The following is a 25,861-nucleotide window of genomic DNA, read 5'->3' on the forward strand; positions in this document are numbered from 1 at the left end:
CAGATCCGAGAAACAAAAACTGGAGTTTCCAATGGATCCTCATCTCCTGATCACCTACATACAAACAGAAAATATCCTTTCACTGCAGCCTCACCTCATGGCTTCTACATTGGGATTGTCCTCCCCTCTGAAGAACTGGTTGCTACGGTCTGTTCTCACCACATCTTTATCCACAGTGAACTGCACGTTCCTCCAGAAATTCTTCTGGGAATCCGGGCTCATGGAAACTCTGCAGAGGTGAAGAAAAATGCATAGTGAGATCCTATAGAGAATAACCGGATTGTGAAAATGACGCCATTACAGAACGAAAAGGACAGAAAGGTTCTGTTAAGGTGCTAAGTACCGAGGGGGTAGGGGAGAATGGGAAGAAATGATGCTATGTGTGATGACACAAATCTGTAGAGTATGATTTGAAGGTTGTTCACCAATGCTAGATCAGTGCTGAGTTCCACTAGGCCCAGTTGTGAGAAATATCTGACATGGACTCCTAAGCAAGCAAAAAAACAATGTTCCTTAACAGCAACAAAAAAAAGAGTTATTAAAGGGACACTATAGTCACCTGAACAATTTTAGCTTTATGAAGCAGTTTTGGTGTATAGAACATGCCCCTGCAGCCTCACTGCTCAATCCTCTGCCATTTAGGAGTTAAATCCCTTTGTTTATGAACCCTAGTCACACCTCCCTGAATGTGACTTGCACAGCCTTCCATAAACACTTCCTGTAAAGAGAGCCCTATTGCAAGTTCTGTTTAATTAAGATTTTCTTATCCCCTGCTATGTTAATAGCTTGCTAGACCCTGCTGTATGTGATTAAAGTTCAATTTAGAGATTGAGATCCAATTATTTAAGGTAAATTACATGTTTGAAAGAGAAACCAGTTTTTTTTTTCATGCAGGCTCTGTGAATCATAGCCAGGGGAGGTGTGGCTAGGGCTGCATAAACAAAAACAAAGTGATTTAACTCCTAAATGACAGTGAATTGAGCAGTGAAATTGCAGGGGAATGATCTATACACTAAAACTGCTTTATTTAGCTAAAGTAATTTAGGTGCCTATAGTGTTCCTTTAACTAAAGTGAGACTTGTCGTAAATTCAAAGTGAATTCCAAGGGAAGCACAGATTGGCGACCCCTATTCTAGTCCATCTAAAGAGGACCCGTATCTTGGGAACACTAAGATCCTATTAGTCACCTCTTTTTCTGGATTTGAGCGTATTCCTCCCTCCGATGTACCCGCAGTGCTTCCCTCTCCTCTGACGTGGTCTCCCAGTTGTAGTACCCCAAGAGGAAGGGCCACACCTCACCCCGCAGTGATGGATCGATGCCTCCAAAGAATATGGCCTGTGAAATGAACAGAGGCAGAACAGGTCAGTGTTACAAGGAATAGACAAACAGGCCCATTGACAAGAATCCTACTAGGTCAGGGACCACCATATGGTAGACACCCAGCTATAATTCCAATGCCAAGGATTGGCCAAGAGTCATAGTAGTTCTATTTCTACAAGAGTTAGAAGGAGGGGGTCTTCTGTTTTGACACCCCTGTAATAGATGGATACGAATAGTCGAAAAAAGAAACAAAACAGCAAGAATTGTAGTTCTTTTCAAATCTGATTATCAATCCTGCCTCTGGGATAGCTATCCATTGTGCCAGATTGCGTTTGGACATCACCAAATTAGAACAGGTTCCCCTATTCTGCTAATTCTGGCTATCTGTGAATAGGTCTGTGATCTGGGGATTCCTATTGGCTGCAAGTTGTATGACATCACTCAGGGGCCATATAGAGGGAGATGCAATGTAGACTTGAACTGGCGGCTTACGATTTCAGATGCCTGATGACTACATTTCCCATGATGCACTGAATGAGCCACTAGTTCACATTTCATTCACAAACATGGTTTCCTTGCGTCCTGTGAGCACCTTGGCTTTCCAAGTAAGGGTCTGAAGCTTTATAGGCATCAAAGCACTTCAGAAATCTAATCTGAAGAGCTAACAATCAGTTCATTTTCCATAGGATTAAGTATCTGTGTGTGCGACAGTGAGCATTTAAAGTAATCTCTTCCTGGTTTGAAATTCTGTTTATTTCTGTTTAAATTCTGTTTATTTCTTTTAACATATCGTGACTCCAGTGCGTGTAACCAGAAGTCTGAGTGTACAAGTGCTGGCCAGCAAATATCTCTCCCAACAAGCCTATAAAGTATAGGGGAGTGCGCATGTGTGGTGTACCACAGTGACTGTGTGCATATTTGTGGTAATCCGTGTCGCTGTCGGTATGTGAAGGTATAATTTGAGCAGTAGCCCTGTCTACACATACATTAGTAGGTCTGAGTAACAAAGACTGAAAATATCTTAGAACGAATGAAACAAGTGCATATGAATGTCAGTGTAGCAAGTGTGTCTGTGGCGGATTGCTACATTGTGCATCTTCGAATGTGAGTGTACTAGTGATGATCCGATTATATATTAGTGTATGCGAGTATCACACGGCTTTATTGGATATTTGTGTTTGTGAATGTGGGAGTATACCAGGGTAGCAGTGAATTTGGGGTTAATAGAGGCTAAGTATTCTCAGGGTATCGGTACTACGAGCAATACTCAGAGAGCATCAAACCGCCTTGATTGTGGTTTGGAGAAAAGCAGGTCATGTGATGATATTATATCATTCGAAACCAGAAAACTTAAAACAGCAGCTCTTCCCATGTCTGCACCGGCAGTTAAAGAAAATACGGTGTGAATCAGTACAGACACTTAGGGTGCATTTCCAGAACAGCAGTTTGCTGGGCCATATAGAACAGTGGTAGGCAACCTTTGGCACTTCAGATGTTAAAGACTACATCTCCCATGAGGCTCTTACAGTCAAATGCTGGCAAAGCATCAAGGGAGGTATAGTATAACATCCGAATATTGTCCACCCCTGTTCTAGATAATCCTAAACAGGACTTTGGGACTGGCATCACTTTGCACACACAGAGTAAAGAGTCGTGCTTGTAGTGCTAGTTGATAAAACTTATTATTGGAAACTCCTCACTACCCCAGAAGGTCAATACCAGTCACTTGGGAACTGACCCTAAAACCCTCACGAGGTATGTCCTACACCACAGACTGACCAGCCTTACCTTGCGAAGTTTGTATTCCTCCTCCACCTGCCCGGCCTCGTTGAAGTGCTGCAGCCAGCTGGTGACATCCAGACGTCGGTAGATACCCTCCTCTGGGTGAGATTCAGAAGAAGGAAGATTGGGCCTCTGGATGGAGAAATGAAGACAGGTCTTCTCCTCTGTCACCTGAATGAGGAACGGAAAGGGAGAGTAAGAAAAATACATTTTACATTTGCAATTTACCATAAAAAAAAAACAAAAGAGTGTCCCATTAATCCAGTGATGATCAACCTTGACATTGCAGGTGTAATGCTCAGCCAGACTTACAAAGTTCTGCAGTGCCAAGCCGAGCCATCCCTGGACTGAGGCAACACACATTTCCTTTAGAAGTCTTTATTTGTCGTTGATGATAGTCCTAGTGGATGGACTGGTCCGTACGTGATCTGACGACAATGTGAGTAGATTGGGATTGAGGGGCAAATGTGGGAGTGGGCAGGTTCTTTGTGGTACAAAGGATGGTTCTGGACAAGATTGGACACATCTTCCAGACAGTAACTGTGAAACCCAGCGGAACTATCTGTGTAAATTTAGCTAATTTGATATCTCACTGGAATTTATTTGCTGTGAGTCTGGATAATTACCACTTTGCTTTTTTGTTTTTTATATTTAGAAAAATATATTTATTTCCAAATTCAATTAATTGATATACAACATACACACTACTAAGAGCACATCGTGCCATTTAATTACAGAGGTCTAATCATGTTCCATGTTATCTATATATTGTTCATGATATAATACAGGGAAATTGTTTATTTAAAGATTGGAGTGTTTATTAATCAGCTGTCCCAGTCTGCTCCTTGTATTAATATTATTATTATTATTATTATTATAATATGATGTTTTCTCGAACCATAAAACAGGTCATACTCAGTCTCAATGTATAATGCAGCATGTCAATCTGTCCCTGTGGGAACTGAATCACTAAAGTCAATTTGTCTGCACATCCAATCTTCCCCTGGGATAAAGGACATTATTCTCGTTAATTACAGTTAATTAACCCTTCCTTATTTGTTGGCGCAGCAGACTCCTCGCTCACCCAGAAGCCGTGCCCTGCCCTCAGGCTGGCACACACGGGATTAGATCTTACGTGGCTGTGTACGGCTAATGGGCCATGTTAAAGGGAGAGCAGACAGGATGCATTACGTGGCAGCCACCAGGCTGTGTGTGCTTCAGGCAAGTCATTCACTGCCATCATCACCCCCCTGAGGAGCAGGGACCGAACGCTGCTATTCTGACTGAGACTCGCAAGAGGCTGTCAAATGTCACAGTGTGTGAGCACGCTTCAATTCCTAAACGAGATGCAGCTTCTCATTAACAGTATCCACACTTCCCTCCTTCCTCCAATTGACTTTTCACGGCCACGCAACTTTTTATGTTGAGGGACAAAGCTCTATAACAATTAGTGGTGGAGGGTGGCTAAAAAAAAAAAAAAAAAACATACAAAACAAGTGATACAATAACAAACGTCTAAAATATTCTTGGTTTGTCAGCAGACATTACAGATCAATCTGTGCCAAAGTTCTTTAATTCCTTCTACAGCCTTTATCACATACAACGGACACCAGAAATAATATAATTAACTGTGGACTAGGACTCAGAACAGTTTAGCTTAGAGTTGTTTTATTTGTGAAGAGTGCGTCCTCTTTCACCTGCCATTTTACCAAAAAAATAGATTTCAATAGAAATTGCCAATTTTATAAATTAACGTGGTTATACCCCCCCGGCTGTCAATCAGACAACAGGTCCTGTTACTTCCTGGTTTGGTTAGCTAAGTGGAGCTCAACCCAAGCGACAGCAATTGCTGAAAGCACCTGCCTTGTAAAGACATCTCATTGGGAAGTCAGTGATTGGACAGCAACAGAAATTCTGGGCGGTGTTTAAAGGTAAGGGCTTGCAAAGACAGCAGACAAAAGATCTGCAACTTTTGCAATGTGTTTATAGGTATACACCCCCCAAAAAACAAAAGTATAATAAAATGCATGCATGTTTTTATTAGTGGTATATCTACTAAAAACATTAATAAAAAAAAAATCCATTGGCGTGTTCCTTTAAAGCTGGCAACACACGTGGGATTTATGATAAATAGTAAATGTAGAATCAAGCACGGCCATCATTGACCAACCTTCATCTACTTCTTCTCCTTGCTCTCATCCTCCCGTCGGCCTCTATCCCTTTCTCCCTCTAATTTTCCAAATGTCCTCAATTGTTTCACTTATCCAAAAACCCCTGTCCACTCACCCCATTAGGACACTCTCCAAAAGTCGAATCTCTCTCACCTGCTCCTTGAGTTGTGTCTCTCGGCAGTACTTCCACTTCTGGAACACCTCCGAGAGCTTCCCCAAGCCACCGTGGTGGAAATGGAAGACTTTATATTGACTCTCTCTGCTGGCTACCACCAACTGTCCACTGGTGCCGGCATCGTCACTGCCAAAAAAACAAAAGGTTTTATCCGGTCATCGTTACAGATAAGGCAACAGCAATACAAAAGGTGTTGAAAAATACATAAAAAAAGTTAACCAAATGAAAATAGTTAAATAATAATAAAATAAAAAAATGTTCATAGAAAGTCTAATTATGACAAATAGTGATGTCCCAAACAGTTCGCCGGGAACCGTTCGCCAGCGAACATAGCGTGTTCGCAGTCGCGAACACGCGCGATGTTTGGTCCACCCCCTATTCGTCATCATTGAGTAACCTTTGACCCTGTACCTCACAGTCAGCAGACATATTCCAGCCAATCAGCAGCAGACCCTCCCTCCCAGACTCTCCCACCTCCATGACGAATAGGGGGCAGACCGAACACGCTATGTTCGCGACCGCGAACACGATATGTTCGCCGGCGAACGGTTCCCGGCGAACTGTTCGGGACATCACTAATGACAAACCTATGAATTCATGATTTATTTTTTCTATGGTCAAATTAAGAATAAAGAAACATATGCCTTAATGAGAGAACAAGGCATCATATGTGGCAGGAGATATATTTTGCATAATAAAGTAAGTATTAAAGTGGGTTAGCACAAAGATATCCGAGCGATTAATTGAGGTAGCAGACAATATATTCGCCATGGTTGGAGAGCTTCAGCCTTGTCATGACCATCACACTATGGTTTGTCCGTACCTGAAGAAGAAGCGTAGGGAACGCATTTGACCCAGATCCACACGGAACACGCCGCACGTCTGTTCCAACGCCAAAAGCTTCTGCTGCTCTTCCCACCTCGCTGCACTTCCTTGCCCGTTCATATCCCTGAACTGGGAGTTGGCATTTAGACTGGAAGACGTGTAACCAGTCGTGGGACTATCTGCGTAATCCCTGGCCAAACGGGACACAAAACAAAGATCCCTCTTAGTCCTGGCATGTAAACATTGTAATTACAGCCCATGCACTCTGTGTTTTATTAAAAGCAGATTCTCAGCATTTTCTCAATCACTATTTGTGTACTGATTCTTGTAAATGATGTAACGTCTTATATATAAAGAAGGCAGGCATACACAGACTAAGAGCAACGTCCAATCCGGTGGTGTTTTGGAGGTTTGATAAATATCTAGGTGATTCTAACCCAAATCTACTAAGGGCACGGTAAACTCTACAATCTCCTGTATGTTTTTCTATAAAATCAGCCTAAAAAAAAAAGTTCTGAATATGGTCAATATTTGTATACTTCCAACCCATTGTTACAGTGCATTCACTGATAAATACAGTAAAAAGCACTTTATTTAGGACCTTCAATAATTACACAGATCTGCTTTAAAAATAAATAAATATATAATAATAAAAAAACAGTCCCAGTGTCAAGTCAGTTGGTAAAAATCAATTGGAGTTCTGGCATGAATTTGTGTATACAACAGCTCCCTCCTGTGGTAGCTAACTATTAATACAGTCAGCAGATTACCCCCATTTTCTCAACACAATGAAATTAAAATACACACACGTCTCTGCTCATTTAACTCCCATTTCTTAATGAATTGAATGATACATCCTATTTTATGATAATTAATAGCAAGTTGCTTGCACTTTTCCAATGTAATTTTACTTTGATTTTTTTTTGTAAATCACCATTTCGACAGAATATATTTTTCACAATTCTTTTGCCGACATATTTGCAGAAGTCCATTTAAAAGCATTGGAAACGGCCAGACTGGCGGACCAACAGCTGCGTTTCTCACAAGTGATTATTCAAATTATGAAGATGAACAATGCCGAGGTATATATTGAGTTTATATGAAATAGAGAGAAATACTCACCGGCTTTCATTTTCCAAGAACACAGACCCGCTGCTCTCGCCCAAAGCCTCACTTATTGGAGATAGGCAGAAGGGCGAGGAGAAGGGATCCGAATCAGAGTCTAAAGTACTGTCCTTGCTCACTTCATCAGAAGATAAGTCCAAAGACTTCTCGTCCTCCAACTGCTCCCCAATTTCCTCCACAGAGCACTCGGAGGGATTCTGCTCTGCAGAGGAGTGGGCTTCCCTTGTTCCGATGTTCTCCCCTGGACATTCTTTAGACGTAACCGCTGGTTTATTAGGTGTGGAGGCGACTGCCCCGGGCAGGTGTCTATTTCTCTTGCGTGGTGCTTTGCGGACAGGAGAACTTTCCGGTGTGATGTAACGCAGCGCCTCTTCATCCTGACGTTGGATACGGGAGTTTGGAACCCAAGCAAGGATCAAAGTGGAACCCAAAGACTCATCCTTCTCCATATAAACACACATGTAACCTACAGGAAAAAGAGAATTATCCATTTATCACATGCAAGTCTCAACATTCTATTTGATTTTGTAGCCAACCCTTCAAAAATAAATGGGTGCACTGGAAAGACAGGTTAAAGACTACTTTGGTTGTCCACTTCAGTAGAGACAAAAACAAATTGGCATTTATAAAATTGGATATCTAATGAGATCCAAGATTACCTGGGTGATGGGATCCCACATCCTGCAGCAGTTCCGGCGGGTGCACACACACATTATTTTTAGAGAATATAATTTCCCCATCCAGGACCGACTGCGTTCCTCCTCCAGAGTTTAGTGTCAGGAGGTCGGAAGCTTTGGAGGACGCACGACGAAGGAGCCGACCCAAAGACATGGCACCAGTTCCATCATCTGCTGAGCTTCAACTCCCCTGCGTCAAGAGAAGGGAAAGACAAAACATCAAAATAGGACGGAGCTAAATCTATGGAGCTTTGTGTATATTTTTATAAAGAGGTGTAAAACAGGCAATATATAGAAAATCCATTTAGAGAGACTGTTAAAGGTAGTAGTAGCATAAAACACAAATCACTTTATAACATTTTCATATTTTTTTGGAAACAAAGCTGCCAATATCTCCACTGAGAGACCCGCGATTCATGGCGCACAGAGTTTGTGTCTTTAAAGTTCTAACGAGTTGCCCCTTTCTTGCTAATTATTTTATTACGTAGAACACAGTATACAGTGAACCGCAAGCACAAAGAGCATTATTGCAAATCTGGGATTAGCCTAGTACGATGTACATTATACAAGATATATTTCTAAACAAAACCAACTAGAAACAAGAATTGGACTAAGTCAGTCCAGATATTAACAAACAATAAATCCAGGAGTGGCATGGATTGCCGGTAAATGGGGAGGGAGGCATACTAGGTTAGCTGCTATTTAATGCCTTAAAACGCACATTTTAAACTACTGCCTACACTATACCCGATCCTTTACCTTAATTCATTTAATTCAGTGTTTGTCTTGATGGTACATTGGGGACACTGGGACACACTGTCTCGCAAACATCCACTTTCTTTCCTTATTATTGTTTTTTAATTAAATGTAAACTTTTATTCTTTCCCATTCTAATAGGTGTTCCTTGTTAAGTTGTTATTTAATGGCTTCGACACTTCTTTTGCTTCACTCCGTTAATATTGTTTAAATGGAAATTGACTTGTTCATTAGTGTATAATTTTTACTCTTGCATTCTCTAATCGTCTGCTTTTTTTCCAGGTCACCTTTCACCCTTAGAACTCCGATAACATACGGCTAGGGGACATTTATTGCACTTTGATGGGGTCTCGCGGTCGCACACCTTGCTCCCCAATGACAGCCTCCAAATGGGTTTCAAAAATGACCAGTTCCCGTTCCAAACCTTTGTGAAAAACCCCCTTTGTATTTTTCCTTCATATTTTTCCACTCTAAGCACCCAGCTCCGAGCCCCATGTGATAAATACATTGTGCTTGATTGCCAATTCTCTGTACACACTATTTAACCCTGACAACAGGGGTTATTCAATAAATTGTGAACTGCTGGGAATATTGAATTTCAGTGCAAAATAGTCAAATTTGAAAACATGAGTTAAACTTCTGTTCAGCTATTTTGGTCTAACAAAAAAATAAAATCCACAGCATCCATGTGCAGAATCTTATATAAAATATATATATATAAATGAATATTATATAGTGCTAACATTCACGCTTAACAACAAACAGTGGGGATACAAGAGGCAAAGAAGGCCTTGCTCAAAGTGCTTACAATCTAGGAAGTATATATTTCCCAGATTTGAAGCCAGTCAGCTGCCTGGAATAGAAATTGCAGTTTGCACAGAGACAAGGTGGCAAGTTTAGCGACTACAAGTACCCTGCGCATATTTTATTTATTACAGGAAAGTAGGTTTATGAACCCCCAGAACATCCGCATGAAAGAAATCGGTCTGATAATGACCTCCCTGCAGATCTGATTGGGAGGACCTTGCCTTATTCCTCTGTATTCTTCTGGTGCACAGAGCAAGGTGACCTTAGAGCACGCAGCGCACCATGTCCTGGCGGGATGATGGACACAGATCAGACTGCGAGAAGGAAAAAATAAAAATAAAAATATATATCCTGGGAGATTCACAGCTCATCACATGATTTACCGTACATATTACCGGGGTCATGTATGAAGAAATGTAAAAAATCTCTAAGCATGATCTGTTTTACTTTAACACCTGTGCGTTCTGTGTAACGGTATCTAAATGGGCCGCACGATCACCATATGGGGCACATGTACACATTTTTATTCTTTAATTTGTAACATATAAGATATTGCTTGATACAGGATGCCCTGTGCTTCCACAAAACACGCCACATTTTCTATACACAATCTGTAGATTATATACGGTACATAAAATAACTACATGATAATTCGATCCCTTTTCTAATCTGCGGCCTCTGGCACGCAGAGATGGATTTCTATTGGAAATCTTTACATACATCAAAACACTAACTGTGCTACCACTGTCCCACCTTACTGTTATAAATTGTAAAAGGCTGCAGTATATGTTGGCGCTATTTAAATAAAAATACGATATTCTTGCAGAAGAGTTTGAGAGCAGGGGGGCTCCCGTAGCTCTGGCTAGTCTAAACTCCACTCAATCTCTGGCTGACAGTGATGTGAGTGGCTGTTAATTAAAGCAGGGATGCAGGTTCCTAACCTTCTGTCGTGTTTTGGTGTTGTGAGTATTTAAATACTCGGGAAAAGGCAATGACTTGACAGCGCAGTCAAACAGAGGACCTGCTTACACCATAACCATCAAAGTCACTGCGCATCAGCCGGGGCAAAAAAATAACTACTTAAAGAATTATTACATTATTTATATAGCGCCATCAAATTCCGTAGCGCTGTACAATGGGTGGACTAACATACATGTAATTGTAACCAGACAACGCGACGTACAGGAACAGAGGGGTGGAGGGCCCTGCTTCATGAGCTTACATTCTAGAGGAATTATGAATTTATTAAAAATAAGTCATGGTATATTGCCTTTCAAGAACCGTCCTACGCCATGTGACACAAAACAATTTACTGTGTCTGGGGGCATTCCAGGCAAGGAGCCAACAGCAGCCGCGCCATCAAGTACTTCAATTGGCTGAGTTGGTGAAGCCCCTCCACCCGTTCGCTCGATACACACTTAAATCTCGACAGCCACTGGCTCCCATTAAGACACATGGAACCGTGTATAAACTGTTACCCTGGGCAAAGCTCTAAATTCCATTGGTTTCCATGGTAATTGCCCCAGTTTTAGAACTTTGCTCCAGAATTACTCTTGACTTATGTTCGAAAGGGAGTAGAGATTTAATCTTGGAACAAAAATCGGTATTCTTCCGAATATTTAGGATGTTAAAGTAACACAGGTATTTCAGTAAATATCTGTGCTGGGTTGGTGTGCCTCTTGGGTCTGTCAGATTCGTAAATTATCTGCCGTTCTTCTTATTGTAAAGTGCTACACAATACTTCAGAGCCATATTGATAAGGATAGTTTTTGCTTAATAAGGTGTTTTTTTTGTCTCTACCTCAATAATCTTTATTGTTTATCATAAAAACAAACAAGAATAAGTTATATCTAGTGCCTTAACTAAGAAAATCTCAAAAGGTTATTCGAAAAAATATATTTAAAAAAAAATGTATATAAAAAAAAAACTTAAAATATGTATAATAAATTGTAAATTTATACCGCTACTGATCAGTAAAAAATAAAAAATTAATTATGGGATTTTTAAAAATACTTTTCTTGGGGTACTTCAGCATATATTTTATCATATATGCAAAAAAAATCCAGATGGAGATAACTATTGCTATGTCAATTATTACTAACGACTTGCAAACCAACCAAGTTTTAGCAAGAGCTTTTAAAACAGCTGCACTGGGGGGCGGGGCCGGGCGGCCATGCCAGCAGGCTGCAAGTCACTGCAGCTCCTGGGGAACTTGACAAATATCGGGTTAAAACCCATCATAATCGGCTTAGGACCCCCTGGAGGGGCAAGATACCTGGCCCTGGAGTGGCCCGGTGTAGCTGGAACACCTGATATCGGGTGGACCGGGTCCTGGAGAGCTGCTCCGAGGCTGGGGAGACTGAGGCCTACCCGGGAGGAGAGTGGGGCGGACGGCCGCTGCCTCGCTTCCCGCCCCAGCAACTACTGAGACCCACTACTTAACCAGGGTCCCCGGCCCCGCTTACCCCCCCTCTGGGCCGGCGGAGGTTATCCCGGCCCCCACCGGGCAGGCAACATCTTGGCAGTGCTCCCAGGCAAATCACCGCCAACAGCCACCATGCGGCCCTTACAACATGGCCGACTGCAATGAAGAAGGCGCGCTGTGAGGGAACTTATATGACACAAGGCCTGAGCTGTAACCTCCCAAAGCACTTCAAAGTAACCACGATGGGGCAGCGACGGAGACCTGCGGTTCTGCTGGCTACTCAGGCCGTGAGCAGACTTAATCACCAGCGGCGGACCCAGCACGGACTTACACTGAGCATACCTCACCGGAGCTCCTTACAATCCAATCCGCGAACCAACATCTTAACAGTGCCGGGAAGGTCGCCCCCAAACGAATACCCCACTACAGAGTTGCCCACACCTGGTTCCTGCACCCGCAAAGCGGCATGCCCGCACTCACAACCGCCGACATGTTGATCTGCAGTGGGCTCCAGAAACGTAAGGCACTTAGTGGTGCCCTATGAGGACTCTCTATGTGCTGAAGAAGAAGACACTGACCGACAACATTCCTGCTGCCACAGCGACGGGTACCCCAGCTCCTTATGGCAGACGGCAATTGCAGCGGGAGTTGCTGGACATTTTGCTTACAGCCGTCCTAACAGGAACCCAGGCTGTGGGTACCATTAAACGGACATGCCTACTACTGGTACTATAACTGAGGCTACAGTATATAAAGGTCTTAACGCCCTGATTAGCGCAGATCATAACCTAATATGCCATAATCTGCCTGGTGGCATAACCTTAACTTGAGTAAGCGTCTGTAGACAAGCTGTTTTGTTTTCATGAGTATATGCCTAAACGTCGTGTACCGTATTCCATTGTTTAATTAACCTTATTATATATATATCCTGCCTGCATAACTCATCTAGCTATATAACTAAAAAATGCTGAACATCATCTTATTAGAAAGCGATCTTAACATAAAAATGTGCCAGTACAAACGTAAAAAACAATGCGCTGCTTAACTGCCATAAATGTAAAACCACTGTGATATGTTTATGCTTACGAACACTATTGTGGCGGAGTAAGCGGTTATGTCTATGCATGCACTCAAAAATAAAGATTTTTTTTTTAAAAAAACAGCCGCACTTTGTTCACTGATATATCATTGCAATTTTGCTTTTCATTTTTACTTTACAGTCAGCGTAGATATGGGTAATACTACGAGAACAATTATTGGAGATGTACCGACTTATAAGAGGTTGGTTAATGTATTTTAAACTCCTGAATACTGATTTCATAAATTTTATAACACTGCGCGTTTTGATTTTAATTGAATGGTGAATCGCGCATGGCCATATTTCACTGGTGGTTCATCTTTGCAGTAAATGCCCGTCATAATATCAGGGGGAGCAAGGAGTATTATTCCATTCCAGCTGAGAGACAATGGTCATGGGTTGACAGAAATCCAAAATATATGCAAATAAAGCACATCTCTGGTGAGAGAGTCGAGCTGAGGACAGTGCAGGTCACTCCGTTTACGGAGCAGTTCCAATCATTCTATGTGACTAATGGAACTGCTCTTTGGGGATAACCTACATACCTCAAAAACAAAACCCCAGACAGGAACAAAGTTCAGCCACTATAATGAGATGATTGAAGCGTCTGGCGTAGGAGAGGGTCTTACTGCAGCAAACACACCCACTAAACAGTGCACCGAGGGACACTTTACAAGGTAACTCATTTGGGGCAATTTGTTACGGCATTATTTAGAAATATTAGCTATAATTCTAAGTAAACAATCCCTCAAACAGTTATCACAATGAAGAGTTGCAGCATGTAGAGCGTTCCCGATATACAGTTAATAGCAGACATTTGAAACCTTTTTTTTTTGCAGATTAAGGTTTAATGTTTATCAGAGTTATGAGGGTCAGTTTCAAGGAAATGTCATTGAGGCAACAGATGTTTGGAAAACCGCCCACTGCAAGCTGATAATGTCATGTTCATTAATACCAACGTAGACAGGGGAAACTCAAAGCATAACAACCACCAATACTCATTTCATGGTGTAAGGAGGCTCCCTGTCTTCCTGCACACAGTGTATTATAACTGCAACTATAAGGTTATGGTGTAAGGAGATCCCCTGTCTCCCCGCACACAGTGTATTATAACTGCAGCTATAAGGTTATGGTGTAAGGAGGTCCCTGTCTCCCTGCACACAGTGTATTATAACTGTAGCTATAAGGTTATGGTGTAAGGAGGTCCCCTGTCTCCCCGCACACAGTGTATTATAACTGCAGCTATAAGGTTATAGTGTAAGGAGATTCCCTGTCTCCCTGCACACAGTGTATTATAACTGCAGCTATAAGGTTATGGTGTAAGGAGGTCCCCTGTCTCCCCACACACAATGAATTATAACTGCAGCTATAAGGTTATGGTGTAAGGAGGTTCCCTGTCTCCCAGCACACTGTGTATTATAGCTGCAGCTATAAGGTTATGGTGTAAGGAGGCCCCTGTCTCCCCGCACACAGTGTGTTATAACTGCAGCTATAAGGTTATGGTGTAAGGAGGTCCCCTGTCTCCCCACACAGTGTATTATAACTGCAGCTATAAGGTTATGGTGTAAGGAGGTCCCCTGTCTCCCCGCACACAATGAATTATAACTGCAGCTATAAGGTTATGGTGTAAGGAGGTCCCCTGTCTCCCCGCACACAATGAATTATAACTGCAGCTATAAGGTTATGGTGTAAGGAGTTCCCCTGTCTCCCTGCATACAGTGTATTATAACTGCAGCTATAAGGTTATGGTGTAAGGAGGTCCCCTGTCTCCCTGCATACAGTGTATTATAACTGCAGCTATAAGGTTATGGTGTAACCCGGTCTCTGTCTCCCTGCACATGGTGTCTGGGAGCCAAAAAACAAGTTTTACAGTTTCACTTTAACAGCCTAGATTTAAATTCACTTCATGGTCTTGCTCCAGGCAGTCGCTACCCTGAGCAGGTAATTACTGAGTAAGAACGGATATTTGCATTGGTGCAGGATGTGTTTGTCACATTAGGATACGTGCCAAGGAGTCAAGGTGCCCACCCCACTTATTAAACACTGTCCCAGGCGTTTGTCAACACGGAGGCCCTGACTGTTCCTACTGTGGGCAAATAAAGAATTCAATCCACTTAAAAAAGAATTATGTCTGACACTTTGAAGTAGTAATAAAGGCAAGAAACCAAAAGTAACTCTTTAAAGGACCACTATAGTGCCAGGAAAACATACTTGTTTTCCTGGCACTATAGTGCCCTGAGGGTGCCCCCACCCTCAGGGCCCCCCTCCCGCCGGGCTCTAGGGGGAGGAAAGGGTTAAATTTACCTCTTTTACCAGCACCGGGCAGGGGACTCTCCTCCTCCTTGTCATCATTGGCTGAATGCTCATACGCATTCAGCCCTTCCATAGGATACAAAATATACACAAGGTGTATAGTTGTGTAGGCGCTTCCAACTTAAAATAGATAATAAAAGTAAGTGTGACAGAAAGGTGTAATCCCTTAACACCTAAAGGTAAAGTGAAACAATTAAAATAATTCACACCCACTTAGAAAAATATACAGAGTAAAAAGGATATACCACCTATTGCAGATATAGATATGGTGGTTACATCTGTAAAACAAATGAGACATACATAGTGTTTTCCATATAGGTAAAAACAAACAATTATATCATATGAGGATTGAACTCACAAGGATGGAGCCTCTTAGGCTCTATGTACTTCGCTCTCGGGTGCCTATTAAGGCTTTCGATAATTTTCAGTTGAAGACCCAGACTCCACGAATTCAAGAGTAAATAAGGGTTTATTAATTGATAAAATATTATATTAAAATATTAATAATATAGGACAAAAATAGGCAGATATATGTATAAAATACAGCGTGGTATGGTACTGCAATAATGGCCAAAATTAAAAGCAGCAAAGCACCACAGCATATACACAAAATAACAATACCGCCAAATGAAAGTCCCAGTAAAAAGTCCAGTATGCTCAATGCTTTCCTATGGACGCTGGCGTCTTCTCACTGTGAAAATCACAGTGAGAAGCGCGGAAGCGCCTCTAGCGGCTGTCAATGAGACAGCCACTAGAGGCTGGATTAACCCTATTATAAACATAGCAGTTTCGAAACTGCTATGTTTATAGAAGAAAGGGTTAATCCTAGCTAGATCTGGCACCCAGACTACTTCATTAAGCTGAAGTGGTCTGAGTGACTATTCTGTTTACTTATCCCTATATTTAACAAGTAAGTAGTCACATTTATAGGGTTTGAACAATAATATTACACGTGTAGACCTCTGTATTACTCTAGACGTTACATGTAGCCATCAGCTAGCTTCGCAAGAGCATGGCAAACAAAGATTGGGGGAGATTTAGCAACATGTCCTGTTCTAAACTAGAGCAAAAATGTAAAAGATGCGAGGTCACCAGTGTTTCTGCTGCTTTCATTGGTTTCCACGGTTATCGCTGCACTTTTAAGAACAGAACCGTTTGATAAATCTTCCCCAATGTTTCTGTATCTCTTCCTCATTTGCATTGTGTGCCCTGGCTGTGCCAGAACTGAACAGGATTGCAATGTCAATTGTTAAATCTTTAATATACATTGACAAGAAAATAATGTTAATATAAGGTATAGGTGATTTTTAATGTTTTACTCGGTGGGATGAATCCCAGAGACGTGACCATTGCCCTTCAAACAAGAAAGATTGAGGAACTATTACAGAACGTGAACAAACTGCATTTTTGTGCACCCAAATTGTAAGATAAAAACGGATAGAAAAAAAAAATAGAATTACGACTTCAGTTTAAAAATGAAAAAAATAGCCCCTTTCAATACATTCTTCAGATAATACATTCAAACTCTAAATAAAAATGATGTTGGTTATTCTTCGCAGGATTTCATAGTGTTTGTTCGAGTCCTGCTAGGACATGGCTGAGATCAAATTCTAATCTAATGTAACATGGGCATGTGGGGGGCCTGAGAGCCCCCAGCTGGGGGATATTAGCCTCGTTGCCCGCTTCATTAATACGATGCCAAGACCAGGCGGTCTCTTGTTGCAGACATAAAATATTTAGTTTAGGAATAAAGTGCGCACACGCTGGCACAGTCACCTGAACAAGTGCGCACAGTCACCTGAACATGGTGATAACAGGGGCACACACAAAAATAAAAAAAAGTGATAACAGAACAGGTGCCTGAAGTCAGGGGAACAAAGCCAAGTGATCTACAAAGGGGAGCAGCTGTGAAAAGGTCAGAAATAATGCTGAATATCAGGGGAGCAGAATAACCCTAACACGGGCTAGTATTGCCGGGGCTTGAGTTCACTGTGTGCAGAGTGGGGTGACTTAATCATTGTGCACGGGGGACACCTGACAACACTACGGAGACCCTAGAAATATCGAAACTCGCACTATTCTAAAGATTAAATCGGCATTTGATCCATCCATCCCATATAATTAGTCTCCTGTACCTAACAGGATAGTCTGTCCGGCTGCACATTGCTAATTCCTCAGGAATTTTGTGCAAAGCTTCTTCCTTTGTCTGGCTGTGTCTGATTCACGTAAAACTTATTTATGGGGATAAAAACTCCTTACTGAATTTCTGTAGATTTAGAAAGTAAAGTGGACAATGAACGCGGGCAAAGCTGCCTCCTGGAGGTGATTTATGTTAAAGAAAGCATTATTTCCATTGGGTTTAGTTTTTGCTTACTCGGTCTTTGTATATTTTAGTTTTCCAAAATGATTTTTCCCCCCAGAAAACAAATATAAAACTAATGCTTAAAAACGACACAAGTGTTTCACCCTCTGGCAAAAGAATTCACATTTATTAACTAAAAAGTGCATTTTCTTTCGGGATTTGACCAAAGAGTTGCAAATAAGCAGAGCTTATTCAATTGGCAATTTCCTTGTTAATACCTGGTTTCGGGAATAGTCCTGGTGGATTTAGAAGCCAAGAGTAATAGCAAATAAATAAAAACGAAACCCGATCGGTATAGCTTGATAAACGAGAAGGTTTATTGGAAGCTGTAGCTACCGTGCAATAACAGTTTAAATGTGGTGCAATCGCCATGGAAACCAATGGAAGCATCACACTTACTGCTTCACTATTAGAACTTTGCATTTTATTCCCAATGGTTATATTTTCTGTGTATATTATGATTCCAGTTCCTACGTTTTTTTAATTTTAATGTGATGTTTCTGATTATATGCACACAGTGTCAGTATACTCTGCACGCTGACTCCGGGCATCAAATAGATTAATTATAGAATCTAATTATGTCAGGCGCCCCCAGTGACAGTCTGATTGACAGCCACTAGGTTGGTGGGCATTGAAAAATGAAAACATTCGCATTTTGCAGGAGCAGTGCCTCTCCTCCAAAGTCACTTACTAGACTGTACCGTTAATCATGTACAGTGAAATGTCTACAAATCACAGGTTTGGTAACCGTAGGCTCTCTAGGTGTAAACACTACACAACAATATTGCCACTATTGTACTATAACCCATTGTATTGGATATTAGCTTGCTACCCAGCTCGATATCCTCGCTGGCACTGCCCGGACAAGAATAGAGTGTCACAAGGAGACAGCACAGAGTCTCATGGGGAAACCGAGCAGAGGGTCACAAGGAGACAGCACAGAGTCTCATGGGGAGACCGAGCAGAGTGTCACAAGGAGACAGCACAGAGTCTCATGGGGAGACCGAGCAGAGTGTCACAAGGAGACAGCACAGAGTCTCCTGGAGAGACCGAGCAGAGTGTCACGAGGACAGAGTGCAGACCGTCATGGGGAGACCGGGCAGAGTGTCACAAGGAGACAGCACAGAATATCACAGGGAGACAGCGCAGGGTGTCATGAGGACAGAGTGCAGACCGTCACGGGGAGACAGTGCAGGGTGTCACGGGGAGGCAGCGCAGGGTGTCACGGGGAGGCAGCCCAGGGTGTCACGGGGAGGCAGCGCAGGGTGTCACGGGGAGGCAGCGCAGGGTGTCACGGGGAGGCGGCGAAGGGTGTCACGGGGAGGCGGCGAAGGGTGTCACGGGGAGGCGGCGAAGGGTGTCACGGGGAGGCGGCGAAGGGTGTCACGGGGAGGCGGCGAAGGGTGTCACGGGGAGGCGGCGAAGGGTGTCACGGGGAGGCGGCGAAGGGTGTCACGGGGAGGCGGCGAAGGGTGTCACGGGGAGGCGGCGAAGGGTGTCACGGGGAGGCGGCGAAGGGTGTCACGGGGAGGCGGCGAAGGGTGTCACGGGGAGGCGGCGAAGGGTGTCACGGGGAGGCGGCGAAGGGTGTCACGGGGAGACAGTGCAGGGTGTCACGGGGAGACAGTGCAGGGTGTCACGGGGAGACAGTGCAGGGTGTCACGGGGAGACAGTGCAGGGTGTCACGGGGAGACAGTGCAGGGTGTCACGGGGAGACAGTGCAGGGTGTCACGGGGAGACAGTGCAGGGTGTCACGGGGAGACAGTGCAGGGTGTCACGGGGAGACAGCGCAGGGTGTCACGGGGAGACAGCGCAGGGTGTCACGGGGAGACAGCGCAGGGTGTCACGGGGAGGCAGCGCAGGGTGTCACGGGGAGACTGCGCAGGGTGTCACGGGGAGACTGCGCAGGGTGTCACGGGGAGACTGCGCAGGGTGTCACGGGGAGACTGCGCAGGGTGTCACGGGGAGGCGGCGAAGGGTGTCACGGGGAGGCGGCGAAGGGTGTCACGGGGAGGCGGCGAAGGGTGTCACGGGGAGGCGGCGAAGGGTGTCACGGGGAGGCGGCGAAGGGTGTCACGGGGAGGCGGCGAAGGGTGTCACGGGGAGGCGGCGAAGGGTGTCACGGGGAGGCGGCGAAGGGTGTCACGGGGAGGCGGCGAAGGGTGTCACGGGGAGGCGGCGAAGGGTGTCACGGGGAGACAGTGCAGGGTGTCACGGGGAGACAGTGCAGGGTGTCACGGGGAGACAGTGCAGGGTGTCACGGGGAGACAGTGCAGGGTGTCACGGGGAGACAGCGCAGGGTGTCACGGGGAGACAGCGCAGGGTGTCACGGGGAGACAGCGCAGGGTGTCACGGGGAGACAGCGCAGGGTGTCACGGGGAGGCAGCGCAGGGTGTCACGGGGAGACTGCGCAGGGTGTCACGGGGAGACTGCGCAGGGTGTCACGGGGAGACTGCGCAGGGTGTCACGGGGAGGTAGCGCTGGGTGTCACGGGGAGACAGCGCAGGGTGTCACGGGGAGGTAGCGCTGGGTGTCACGGGGAGACAGCGCAGGGTGTCACGGGGAGACTGCGCAGGGTGTCACGGGGAGACTGCGCAGGGTGTCACGGGGAGACTGCGCAGGGTGTCACGGGGAGACTGCGCAGGGTGTCACGGGGAGGTAGCGCAGGGTGTCACGGGGAGGTAGCGCAGGGTGTCACGGGGAGACAGCGCAGGGTGTCACGGGGAGACTGCGCAGGGTGTCACGGGGAGGCAGCGCAGGGTGTCACGGGGAGGCAGCGCAGGGTGTCACGAGGACAAAGTGCAGACCATCATGGGGAGGTAGTGCAGGGTGTCACGGGGAGGCAGCGCAGGGTGTCACGGGGAGGCAGCGCAGGGTGTCACGGGGAGGCAGCGCAGGGTGTCACGGGGAGGCAGCGCTGGGTGTCACGGGGAGACAGCGCAGGGTGTCACGGGGAGACTGCGCAGGGTGTCACGGGGAGACTGCGCAGGGTGTCACGGGGAGACTGCGCAGGGTGTCACGGGGAGACTGCGCAGGGTGTCACGGGGAGACTGCGCAGGGTGTCACGGGGAGACTGCGCAGGGTGTCACGGGGAGACAGCGCAGGGTGTCACGGGGAGACAGCGCAGGGTGTCACGGGGAGACAGCGCAGGGTGTCACGGGGAGACAGCACAGATTGTCACGGGGAGACAGCGCAGGGTGTCACGGGGAGACAGCGCAGGGTGTCACGGGGAGACAGCGCAGGGTGTCACGGGGAGGTAGCGCAGGGTGTCACGGGGAGGTAGCGCAGGGTGTCACGGGGAGACAGCGCAGGGTGTCACGGGGAGACTGCGCAGGGTGTCACGGGGAGGCAGCGCAGGGTGTCACGAGGACAAAGTGCAGACCATCATGGGGAGGTAGTGCAGGGTGTCACGGGGAGGTAGCGCAGGGTGTCACGGGGAGGCAGCGCAGGGTGTCACGGGGAGGCAGCGCAGGGTGTCACGGGGAGGCAGCGCAGGGTGTCACGGGGAGGCAGCGCAGGGTGTCACGGGGAGGCAGCGCAGGGTGTCACGGGGAGGCAGCGCAGGGTGTCACGGGGAGGTAGCGCAGGGTGTCACGGGGAGACAGCGCAGGGTGTCACGGGGAGACAGCGCAGGGTGTCACGGGGAGACAGCGCAGGGTGTCACGGGGAGGTAGCGCAGGGTGTCACGGGGAGACAGCGCAGGGTGTCACGGGGAGACTGCGCAGGGTGTCACGGGGAGGCAGCGCAGGGTGTCACGAGGACAAAGTGCAGACCATCATGGGGAGGTAGTGCAGGGTGTCACGGGGAGGTAGCGCAGGGTGTCACGGGGAGGCAGCGCAGGGTGTCACGGGGAGGCAGCGCAGGGTGTCACGGGGAGGCAGCGCAGGGTGTCACGGGGAGACAGCGCAGGGTGTCACGGGGAGACAGCGCAGGGTGTCACGGGGAGGTAGCGTTGGGTGTCACGGGGAGACAGCGCAGGGTGTCACGGGGAGACAGCGCAGGGTGTCACGGGGAGACAGCGCAGGGTGTCACGGGGAGACAGCGCAGGGTGTCACGGGGAGACAGCGCAGGGTGTCACGGGGAGACAGCGCAGGGTGTCACGGGGAGACAGCGCAGGGTGTCACGGGGAGACAGTGCAGGGTGTCACGGGGAGACTGCGCAGGGTGTCACGGGGAGGTAGCGCTGGGTGTCACGGGGAGACAGCGCAGGGTGTCACGGGGAGACAGTGCAGGGTGTCACGGGGAGACTGCGCAGGGTGTCACGGGGAGACAGCGCTGGGTGTCACGGGGAGGTAGCGCTGGGTGTCACGGGGAGGTAGCGCTGGGTGTCACGGGGAGGTAGCGCTGGGTGTCACGGGGAGGTAGCGCTGGGTGTCACGGGGAGGTAGCGCTGGGTGTCACGGGGAGACAGCGCAGGGTGTCACGGGGAGACAGCGCAGGGTGTCACGGGGAGACTGCGCAGGGTGTCACGGGGAGGTAGCACTGGGTGTCACGGGGAGACAGCGCAGGGTGTCACGGGGAATGTTGCAGTTTGAAATAAATCCCTGAGATTACATAGGACTGAAGGGGGGCATTTCGTGGGCGCTTGCTTATAACATTTCCTGTTCCACATTCATATCTCCATAGAGAAAGAAATCACGCAGGAAGCCGTTTCCATCACCGTATCACGGCTGTCAGCACTGCCAGTGCGAGGGAAACAATAGCTTTCGTCAAGATTTAGCCCATTTATTTCCTTCCTGAACCTCGGACAAAATAACACTCAGCAGTTCCTAGGACGAATTATTAGTGACAAGAAACCAAACAAAAACCAGCACTCGCTCAAGGAAAGCAGAATGTCCGACACTGCGTAATAGCTAAACACACATTCACTGTACACCGTGCTGGGTAATAACTAAACACACATTCACTGTACACCATGCTGGGTAATAACTAAACACACATTCACTGTACACCGTGCTGGGTAATAACTAAAACACATTCACAGTACACCGTGCGGCGTAATAACTAAACACACATTCACTGTACACCGTGCTGGGTAATAACTAAACACACATTCACTGTACACCGTGCGGCGTAATAACTAAAACACATTCACAGTACACCGTGCGGCGTAATAACTAAACACACATTCACTGTACACCGTGCTGGGTAATAACTAAACACACATTCACTGTACACCATGCTGGGTAATAACTAAACACACATTCACAGTACACCGTGCGGCGTAATAACTAAAACACATTCACAGTACACCGTGCGGCGTAATAACTAAACACACATTCACTGTACACCGTGCTGGGTAATAACTAAACACACATTCACTGTACACCGTGCGGCGTAATAACTAAACACACATTCACTGTACACCGTGCTGGGTAATAACTAAAACACATTCACAGTACACCGTGCTGGGTAATAACTAAACACATTCACAGTACACCATGCTGCGTAATAACTAAACACACATTCACAGTACACCGTGCTGGGTAATAACTAAACACAGATTCACTGTACACCGTGCTGGGTAATAACTAAACACATTCACAGTACACCGTGCTGCGTAATAACTAAACACACATTCACAGTACACCGTGCTGGGTAATAACTAAACACATTCACAGTACACCGTGCGGCGTAATAACTAAACACACATTCACAGTACACCGTGCTGCGTAATAACTAAAACACATTCACAGTACACCGTGCTGGGTAATAACTAAACACATTCACAGTACACCATGCTGGGTAATAACTAAACACAGATTCACTGTACACCGTGCTGGGTAATAACTAAACACATTCACAGTACTCCGTGTTGCGTAATAACTAAACACACATTCACAGTACACCGTGCTGGGTAATAACTAAACACATTCACAGTACACCGTGCTGCATAATAACGAAACACACATTCACAGTACACCGTGCTGGGTAATAACTAAACACACATTCACAGTACACCGTGCGGCATAATAACTAAACACACATTCACAGTACACCGTGCTGCGTAATACCTAGGACTGAGCCACCCACAAGCACAGTCTAGATCCCAAGAGATACAGCAACACCCGACCAACGTTTCAGCCTCCCATTTGCCTCATGAGTGAAGTACCGCTGATACCTGTGTCAGCTCCAAGGGCAAGGGGTTCACATCTAACTACCATGTTTATTTAGGGAGACGCTAAAACGTCAATAAACAAAAACACAATAATATTATGGAGTCACTTTCAAAACACTTTGTGCCATTTACTGCTCAAACTTCCTGTTCCCTTCCTCTGGAATTCCCTGCAGACTCTACAAAACTTTTATGAGGCTTTTTTCCAAGTACAGACTTGGGGATTTGTAGTGAAGTGGAAGAAAGAAAAAAGAAAAAAGAAAAAAAGATTCAGAAATTTTGTTACAACAAAGTGATTATTAGAATTAAATATCAGCATTTGTTGTAGCAGCATTGTACAAATGGCGACAAATAAAATGAATCTAGGATCTGAGCTTCATTAGCACGTTGACAAATAAAATGAATCTAGAATCTGAGCTTCATTAGCACGTTGACAAATAAAATGAATCTAGAATCTGAGCTTCATTAGCACGTTGACAAATAAAATGAATCTAGGATCTGAGCTTCATTAGCACTTTGCTAATTATTGACCTTACTGATTAATTCAGGATACGGAGGCACACCTCTGCTCAAGCAGGAGGAGATGTTTAAACATAGAACTTATTGTTGGAAAGATGACGTTGAGCCTGTTTGGGTCAAACCTTTTATATAACAAGGTACGTTCCAACTACCTGCTACAATCTTGCCAAATCTATTTCCCAAACAGGTAATTAATAAAGTTTAATAACATACGCCAAGCTGTGAAGATGCGCTTTATAAAGTAAAAAGATTGTGTTCGTCTGTTGTGCAAAAAATAATAATTAACTATTCTATTCCCTTTAAGGACACGTCAGGTTTTAACTTCAAGCTTCAGTGTATATCTGGATTTAAAGATACAGTAACTATATATTATTATTAATTTATACAGTATATCTGGATTTAAAGATACAGTAACTATATATTATTATTAATGTATACAGTATATCTGGATTTAAAGATACAGTAACTATATATTATTAATTTATACAGTATATCTGGATTTAAAGATACAGTAACTATATATTATTAATAATGTATACAGTATATCTGGATTTAAAGATACAGTAACTATATATTATTAATAATGTATACAGTATATCTGGATTTAAAGATACAGTAACTATATATTATTAATAATGTATACAGTATATCTGGATTTAAAGATACAGTAACTATATATTAATTTATACAGTATATCTGGATTTAAAGATACAGTAACTATATATTATTAATAATGTATACAGTATATCTGGATTTAAAGATACAGTAACTATATATTAATTTATACAGTATATCTGGATTTAAAGATACAGTAACTATATATTATTAATAATGTATACAGTATATCTGGATTTAAAGATACAGTAACTATATATTAATTTATCCAGTATATCTGGATTTAAAGATACAGTAACTATATATTATTATTATTAATGTATACAGTATATCTGGATTCAAAGATATAGTAACTATATATAATTATTTATACAATGCCAATTTATTCCGCATTTTATAGTATTAAGGGTAATTTAATAAGAAATGAGACAAACTAATACAAATTTGAACAGGACTAATAGGTTGTTAAGGACCCTGATTGAACAAGCTTGTGATCGAGAGGAATTGGGATATAAAAGATTGAAAGGGCAATGTGAGGTATGAGAGCCAAGTGACAGGGTGGGACAGTAGCAGAGTTGGAAGGTGCGAGTTAAGTAGAGAATGGACCCACTAATTAAGCTGGGAGTAAATGACAGTTACTTTTAGAGTCCATAGGCTACCGGTAATTTGAAGAGGTGGGGTTTTAGGGACTTTGGAAGGAATGAAGACAAGGTAAGCCTGAGGGGGAAGACAGACTGTTCCATAAGAATGGAGCCACCTGCGAGCTAGCATTACGGGTACAAGCAGCGGACAGGGG

General features: G+C 44.8%; 1 protein-coding gene across 4 annotated transcripts in view; it reads right to left on the bottom strand.

The window, feature by feature from the left end:
- The window catches only part of TBC1D16 (TBC1 domain family member 16), a 79,191-nt gene that overhangs the window by 15,495 nt on the left and 37,835 nt on the right, over positions 1-25,861 (bottom strand). For all 4 annotated transcript variants that reach the window (XM_063456276.1, XM_063456272.1, XM_063456275.1 and 1 more), the window contains exons 2-8: positions 8,059-8,266; positions 7,397-7,865; positions 6,273-6,464; positions 5,428-5,575; positions 3,110-3,274; positions 1,188-1,336; positions 95-229 (exon numbers count right to left, since the gene is read on the bottom strand). In XM_063456276.1, coding sequence (XP_063312346.1) covers positions 95-229; positions 1,188-1,336; positions 3,110-3,274; positions 5,428-5,575; positions 6,273-6,464; positions 7,397-7,865; positions 8,059-8,230 — 1,430 coding nt within the window. In that variant the 5' untranslated portion in view covers positions 8,231-8,266. The remainder of the gene's footprint in view (positions 1-94; positions 230-1,187; positions 1,337-3,109; positions 3,275-5,427; positions 5,576-6,272; positions 6,465-7,396; positions 7,866-8,058; positions 8,267-25,861) is intronic.

Source organism: Pelobates fuscus, chromosome 5, assembly GCF_036172605.1.
Source record: "Pelobates fuscus isolate aPelFus1 chromosome 5, aPelFus1.pri, whole genome shotgun sequence".
Taxonomy (NCBI): domain Eukaryota; kingdom Metazoa; phylum Chordata; class Amphibia; order Anura; family Pelobatidae; genus Pelobates; species Pelobates fuscus.